This window comes from Lactuca serriola, chromosome 3 (assembly GCF_051521515.1).
Source record: "Lactuca serriola cultivar US96UC23 chromosome 3, Lser_US96UC23_V15, whole genome shotgun sequence".
In the NCBI taxonomy this organism is placed as follows: Eukaryota; Viridiplantae; Streptophyta; class Magnoliopsida; order Asterales; family Asteraceae; genus Lactuca; species Lactuca serriola.
In genome coordinates this window covers 290,934,596-290,942,465 of record NC_136410.1, presented here as the reverse complement: position 1 = coordinate 290,942,465, position 7,870 = coordinate 290,934,596, and the positions used below count along the sequence as shown (strand labels likewise).

The 7,870-nt window shown below is 32.1% G+C and overlaps 1 protein-coding gene across 6 annotated transcripts; it reads left to right on the top strand.

Moving 5' to 3' along the window:
- Positions 1–1,783: 1,783 nt before the first annotated feature.
- On the top strand, positions 1,784–7,660 carry LOC145094063 (SMAD/FHA domain-containing protein). Of its 6 annotated transcripts, none has more exons than XM_079032328.1 (15): positions 1,784–2,204; positions 2,283–2,324; positions 2,717–2,901; positions 3,001–3,104; positions 3,188–3,268; positions 3,566–3,669; positions 3,767–3,853; positions 3,963–4,165; positions 4,414–4,615; positions 4,892–4,942; positions 5,029–5,127; positions 5,249–5,308; positions 5,506–5,630; positions 6,311–7,356; positions 7,441–7,660. In XM_079032328.1, exons 1-14 carry the CDS (start codon positions 1,956–1,958, stop codon positions 7,329–7,331), a joined length of 2,613 nt encoding a protein of 870 aa, XP_078888454.1. In that variant the 5' UTR covers positions 1,784–1,955; the 3' UTR covers positions 7,332–7,356; positions 7,441–7,660. The 6 variants fall into 6 exon arrangements, with proteins under 6 accessions (XP_078888454.1, XP_078888453.1, XP_078888452.1 ...); XM_079032327.1 differs by having other exon boundaries at positions 3,185–3,268; positions 5,509–5,630; XM_079032326.1 differs by having other exon boundaries at positions 3,185–3,268.
- Positions 7,661–7,870: the final 210 nt, after the last annotated feature.

Genomic DNA, 7,870 nt, shown 5'->3' with positions numbered 1-7,870 from the left:
AAAATTTATTACAAATTTGGTCCAAATTTTAAACTTTTGGCCTAGATTTTAAATTTTGTTACAAATTTGGTCCAAACTTTACCCTTTTTGCCCAAATTTTAGAATTTTATTATGAATTCATCCTAACTTTAGTTTTTTTTACAACTTTTTTTCACAAAAAATTGTTTCTAATATGTTTTTTTCTTTATAAAATCATATTTATACAAAAAAAACTATGTTCACATAAAAATCTTATATTTTTTATATAAAAACTTTTTTGTATATGAAGTATCTAGTTATAAAAATAAATATTTATTAAGTATATAAATATATACAAATCAGTTTTTATAAAAAAAAATCTATATAAAAACGTATTTTACAAAAAAAAATGTATACAAACACCTATTTTATCTATATTTTTTTATAAAATCGTGTTTGTTTACATCTTTTTATATAAAAACTTGTTTGAATAATTTTTTATATAATATACAAAAACGATTTTATAAAATATATACAAACAGGTATTATATAAAAAATCATTTAAACACGTTTTTATAAAATGTATACAAACACGATTTTATAAAATGTATACAAACACGTATTATATAAAAAAATATTTAAACACGTTTTTAAAAAAAAAAATATAAACAAACACGATTTTATAAAATATATATATATATATATATATAAAGGTGATAGATGTTTGTATATATTTTTTTTGTAAAATACATTTTTGTATACATTTTTTTATAAAAACGAATTTGTATATATTTATATACTTAATAAATATATATTTTTATAACTAGATACTTCATATATAAAAAAGTTTTTATATAAAAAATATAAGATTTTTATGTAAAAATAGTTTTTTTGTATAAATATGATTTTATAAAGAAAAAACATATTAGAAACAATTTTTTGTGAAAAAAAGTTGTAAAAAAACTAAAGTTAAGATGAATTCATAATAAAATTCTAAAATTTGGACAAAAAGGTAAAAGTTTGGATCAAATTTGTAACAAAATTTAAAATCTGGGCCAAAAGTATAAAATTTGAACCAAATTTGTAATAAAATTTGAAATCTGGGCCAAAAATATAATTTTTGAAAGTTTGATGACTTGTTGATCGGGTCAAAGGGTTAAATTGAATACGATTACCGGTATTTGGGACTTAATTGAATAAAAAAAATATATATAAACTAAATCGATTATAAAGCCAATATATAGAGAGTTTATTGCAGTTTTCTCTTGCAATATATGCAGTTTATAATTTAAAAACCATATAAAACCATAAATAAACAAAAAAATTAACTGTTAACATAAAAATGAACACGTCCGAAATACTACTCCGGAATCCTATTTTGTTTCCAAGTTTTTTTTTTAAATTTAATAAAGGAAAGAGAAAGAAAATATTGATAGAAAGAAATGGAGGAGAAGATTTTTTTTTTATTCCGTATTCCCGAATTCGGAGGAAATGAAAGAAAATAAAAGGAAAATTTTAAGTTTTTATGTTCAAAATTACGAGAGAAATAAAATAAACTTAAAGATTTTTTTTTCCTCACTTTCTTTCAAAAAATTTTCATTTTCCTCATTTCTCTTTGAGACCTGGGTACATGATTTTCCTTTGAGATCCATCAATTTCTCTTCATTTTTCATCAATATCCCTCCTTAGTTAGAACTTAGGAATAAAATATATAAAAAATATTACTTATTTTTTTCTAAACTATTTATTTATATGTCAATTTCCAAAGTTTTAATCATAGTAAATTAGTTTTGATTTGTTAAATCGATGAGAATCATACGGTAGACTACCACGACCCGAATTCACGTGGAGTTCAGTGCCCCCAAATTACAAACAATAGCTTCTCTTTCACACTACCAGTTATGGCGCTAAAATCACACTGATGTAAGTAGGGTTTTCAGTTTTCTTAAAGACCTCCCCGCCATTTTCGAACAAAAAGCCATCTCATTCAATCCATCATGGCTAACATTGGAGATGATAACAACAATCTCCAGGTGACGCCTTCAAACCCTAGCCCTAACCCTAAACCCGACAACAACAACATCACCCCCGTCGCCGATGGCGATTTGTCTGGTTCATCGCCGAGTCCTGTAGATTTTATACGATCAGTGGCTTCAAAACTCGCATCTCAGCCTTTACAGTACTCTGAACCTGATGTATGGGGGGTACTCACTGCCATCTCTGAAAAAGCCCGCCGTCGCCGTCAGGTTTTTAATTTTCTGTGAACTTGATTAATTGTTTTGACTTGATGTTTTCGCTTTGATTTCTCTGCTTAATCATGTTAGGAAATGCTCCATACTGAGAAACGTTTTGACTTCGAAACTGAGGTGAATTGTTTAAATTCTGTGAAATGCGACACCTATTTGCCAGTAGAGTAACAAGTTGTTGAGTTTGGTGCACTTTGCATATGGTTTTTTGATTAGATAAGTAGATTTGACACCAAATCTAACATGCATTTCGTTTTATGGGAACATTTTCTGTGATGAACTGATGATTATGGGCCAAAAGAATAAGAATGTTGAATTTTTAATAAATTCTTTATTAGTTTGTAATTTTGAACATTAAATAAGTGTTTAATTTTGTTTAGGCCATGATGTGTCAGTAATGGGTAGGAATATTGAATTTCTTTACCCAATTGAACTTGGTTGAAAGTTATTTTCTAGCAATTACATTTGATGAAAGTCTCCCTACCCTGATAATAATAGTATTGATGAACCAGGGACTAAATATGCTTTTGACTAGTGATGAGCATCTCATTGGCCGAATTGTAGCAGATAAACGGTTTGAGATTTTGTCAAATCAAATTAGTTCACGTCATTGCAAAATATATAGGAAGAAGGTTGCTACAGAAGATGCAGAAGGTCAATCCAAACTCTTAAATTGCGGCTTCTTGAAAGATACTAGGTTCTTTGCCTCTTTAAGTAACTGGAGCTTATTGCTTATATCAATGGTAAACTTTGGAGGATGAAATCTTTTTACACTTTTTTTTTAAACCTTCTACAGCACAAATGGGACATATCACAACTGGCAAAAGTTACATAAAAACAGTCCTGAGTGTAAACTAACTCATGGGGATATCATTTCATTTGCAGCACCTCCTCAACATGGTAAATTCTTTTGCTTTTTTTTTGTCCTTTGACTCTTGATTCTCTGTTTGACTAAATACTTGTTTGTAAACTTGTAATAGCAGAACTTGCTTATGCATATGTGTTCCGAGAAGTTCTTAATCCCCCTACAGTGTCTGATAGCTCGCCTTTAAAAAGAAAAGCGGGTATATGCTTCTTTTGTGTCTTGTTCTATGATTCTTTAGGGCATCTTCTACCCAATACCAAATCCCATTTTTATACCAATTTGATGTAAAATTGCTCTAACCCAACATCATTTTGTACACCATTTTGGTGTTGGTGAATGGTGAAACACCAAATATGGTGTTATCTTGTTTGTTTACACCAAATTCGATCTTAAACTTTCTTTCGTACACTTTGGTCCTTCTCCTTCAACTTGGAAATTTATGTATTTTTATCTTTTGTACCTATAAACTTAATTATTTTATCTTTATGGTATAAAGATGAGCTTGGATCTGAAACCAAAAGGCAAAGAGGAATTGGTATTGGTGCTTCAGAAGGTCCCATTTCTCTTGATGATTTCAGAAGCCTTCAACGGTCAAACACGGTATTATTTTGTTTTTATTTTTTATTTTCAACTTCAGTTTTCATATATAAATTATGATTGATCAAATCGATCCTCTGTTATTATAATTTATACACAGGAATTAAGGAAGCAATTGGAAGATCAAGTTGCAACTATTGACCAATTGCGAAGTGAAAATCGTGCAGCCATTGACCTTCATGAAGTTGTATGTTCAACATATTCATTGGGCCTATATGAGTGTATTTTTTTTTTTTTTTGTGGTTTGTGTATTTGGGAAAAGGCTTTGACTTTTTTCTTTTATAAATATTTTTTAGGAAAAGAAAAACTTGAAGGAGTCGATTTCAAATAGTTACCAAGATGAGCTCAAGGAGATGCGAAATGTAATTGAAGAAAAACAGAAGGAATTAAATGAAGTGAATAAAATAACTTCTGAACAAAAAAGTGCTATGGTGGATCTTAATGAAAGACTTAATGCATCTATGCAGTCATGTACAGAAGCAAATGAAATAATGCGTAGGTGAGTAGTCAATTATACCCCTTGCTTTAGCACTCTCTTGAATTTATATCTACAAATAACATTTTTTTTATTTCTTTATCCATTTATTTTCATTTAGTTATTCAGTTATACATAACAAAAAACATGTTTGAATGACTCCTTCCACACCCTTGTTTTTGGTAGAATCCCATTGATTATTACACAAACTTTGAAAATGCTACAAAGATTGAGAAATGACATTGAATATTTTTTTTAATCTTTCTCTTCAGCCAAAATGCAACCATATCTGAGCTCAAGATTCTTCTAGATGAAGAGAGGGATCAAAGAAAAGAGGATAGAGAAAAAGCTGATGCAAACTTAACAGCCTCAATACAAAGAGTTAAAGCAGAAGCCCAAGAGGAATTGAAACGCCTCTCAGATGCTTCTCTTAGACGTGAAAACGAGCAACAAGAAATTATAAATAAACTTCAGGTTTGCAAATGCTTTTCTTCATAACATAATAATTCCACAAAAATAAAATTCACCACCTTTTTCACCTTCAAATTTGCTTTATGAATGCTCCCCACCACAAAAAATCTTAAAAAGATAATCCTTTTTGCGTAATGACATCATCATTTTGCAAGATAATTATGAGTTCTTTTTTTTCTCAATGCGCAAAAAAAGGTGGTTGATTTTGTTAAAATTCTTGTGATTACCCTTTTTGTATATATATAAAAATAAGTAAACATTAATGGTTTATGTTTTAAGGAATCGGAGAAAGAAAGGTGTTCATTGGTGGAGACTTTGAGATCCAAATTGGTAAAACTTTTACCTCCATTAATTGGTTTAGTTAAATTTCCAACACTATATTTTTCATCATTTCTTGATTTTTTTTCATACAACAGGAAGACACTAGGGAGAAATTAGTTGGCTCTGATAATAAGGTTCGCCAGCTGGAATCACAGCTTTCTCAAGAGCAAGTGGTTTCTTCTGTTGGTAGAAAAGTAAGAAAAATCTCTTGGAGTTTCTGTTAGATTGAGTTGACATGTTATTTTTAGTTTTTGTGTATAACTATAAAGTGGTTTATGATTATTATACATACGTTTTGTGAATTTGTATTTGCAGAAAATACAAGAACTTGAAAATGAAAGTAGCAGATTGAGAAAAGAACTTGAAAGCGAAAAGGTAAGGATTGGTGTACATTTTTCCCTCATACTTTGATAATAAAACTGGAACTTTGTGTTTCTACAAAATACCATTTATTTTAATGGTTAGAAAATAAAAAAGTAGAATGATGTAATAGAAAGTAGGATGGTATATAATAATAATAATAATAATAATAAAAGGTTGAACTGAGTCTGAGGTTTCTTGTTTGTGTTTAGCAGGCAGCTAGGGAAGAAGCCTGGGCTAAAGTTTCTGCCCTTGAACTTGAAATCAATTCTGCAATGCGCGACCTTGAATATGAAAAACGAAAATTAAAAGCCGCCCGTGAACGAATAATGCTTCGGTATATATAAATCCCAAACTTTTTCCTCTCCCACTCAAAAAGACGTAAATGCCCTCCTCATCAAAAATAGTCCTACAAAGCTTGTTTAGTCAGTCCATTCCTCACATATTTTTAAGCTATGTTTTGTCACATGGGATGGGATTGGAGTGGACTAGACAAGATTTCTAAGGCTTATTTTGATGATAAGGGCATTTACGTCTTTTCACAAACGAGAGATTAAGAGCAAGAGTCCCTTCCCATCATATAACGTTCCACCTTTTTTCAGCAAGACAAAATTGTAGTTTTTTGTCCCACCCAAAAAGGTGGGACAGGGACACGTTCTCTCTCGATTTCTTGTTTGTTTGTACAAAAGACATAAATGCCCTTTTTGAAAATGGCCCCAGAAAGCTAGTCTGGTTGAGTCTTGTCCAGTGTAACAGCCTTAAGGCTGTGTTTGCCACATGAGACAAAACCAGACAAGCTTTCTGAGGCCATTTTCAAGGACATTTACGTCTTTTTCACCAACAAGAAATCGAGAGATAACATATCCTTGTCTCACCTTTTTGGGTAGGACAAAAGTTACAATTTTGTCCCGTTGGCATAAGTTATAGTCCAAGTCAAATGAATGTAAAAGTAATATTGTTATGTACTGGGGGCATAATTGGAATTTCAGTTGTTCATATTATGTGGTTAGTTTTCAGGGAAACTCAACTCCGGGCTTTCTATTCAACAACAGAGGAAATCTCTTTATTATTCGCAAAGCAACAAGAACAGTTAAAATCAATGCAAAGAACACTAGAAGATGAAGAAAATTACGAAAACATATCACTAGATATTAACCCTAATATCAACAATCATACAAATTCTCTCCACCAAAACAAACAACCAATAAACTCCCACTGCAGTGGCGGCAGTAAGGCGGCAGACTCCACCACCTCCACCAAAAAACCCGACAACAATCACCCAGAAACATCAACCGATGAAGATGAAGCCAGCATGACCGAAAAACACGAATGCGGTGCCCGAAATCAAGAAACATGTGAAGAAACACAAGAAGCAGAATTCGGGCAGTCTGACCCACCGGTTACCAAGGGCGGTTTTGGATCCGATATTGATGGTTTTAACACCGCCCCTATAGGAACCGAAACTCAAGGACTCGATCAGAATATTGATTTGAATAAGTTAGTGGATGATACGATGGTGATCGATGATGAAACCGAGAGGGTTAAAATCGACAATTCACATTTACACCACCGTGTGGTGGTGGTGGAGGAGGATACGGAGGCCGGAGACACCATTAAAACCGGCGACCTTTTGGCTTCGGAGGTGGCCGGAAGTTGGGCGTGTAGTACTGCTCCTTCGTGTCATGGTGAGAATGAGTCTCCGGGAAGTGGCGGCGGCGGCGGCGGCGGTGGTGGTGGTTTGAATGATTCGGTTGTGGCGGAGAGTCAGACGGGAGTTGGGAGGAATCATGAACATGAGGCGATTACTAAGATGATTGGGATTGTTGCCCCTGAAATGAAGGGTGAATTTGGAGGTGTTATTGAGAGTGACAGTGAAAAAGCCGTTGTATCCAATTCAGATACGGAGGATTGCACTGAAGATGAAGGCAGTGAATCTGAGCCGTTGGATCATGATCAAAAAATGGTTGATAAAATGGACGGTGATGATAATGATGATAATGATGATGACGATGAGGCAACACAGCAAGATTCAGGCTAAATTGCATCGAATGGATTCTTTTAAGGTAAGTTTAAATATGAACATTAATTTAAACCTAAAATGAAAAATAAAATAAAAATACATGTGGCTTATGTGTGGCGTGTAACAGATCTGATGAACTAACAGAAAAAAAAAAAGCAAGGGAAGAGAAGTTCAGGGGGGCTTATTGTAGTTTTCTAGATTTTTAAATGCATACCCTTTGAAAATTGAGATATTCATTTTTATACCCTTGTTTTGTGTGATTAACTGATTATTCTTTGTATGCTTTGTAAATGTGAAAGGTAGGGACATTTGATTTTAGATGTATGATGTATCCCATTCATTTTTTTTGTTGATTGCGTATGAAATGTGTATGCTTAAATTAATAAAATTTGAATGACGTGTGCATTGAAAATGACCACATAAGTTGTTTTTTTGTTTTTGTAATTGACAAGTTAGATATGCATACGTCTATTCATTATCCCACCCGTTAATATCAATTCGTAGAATAATAATATGGTGGCTATTATTTATAGTTTAATTTGTGATTTACGAAAACG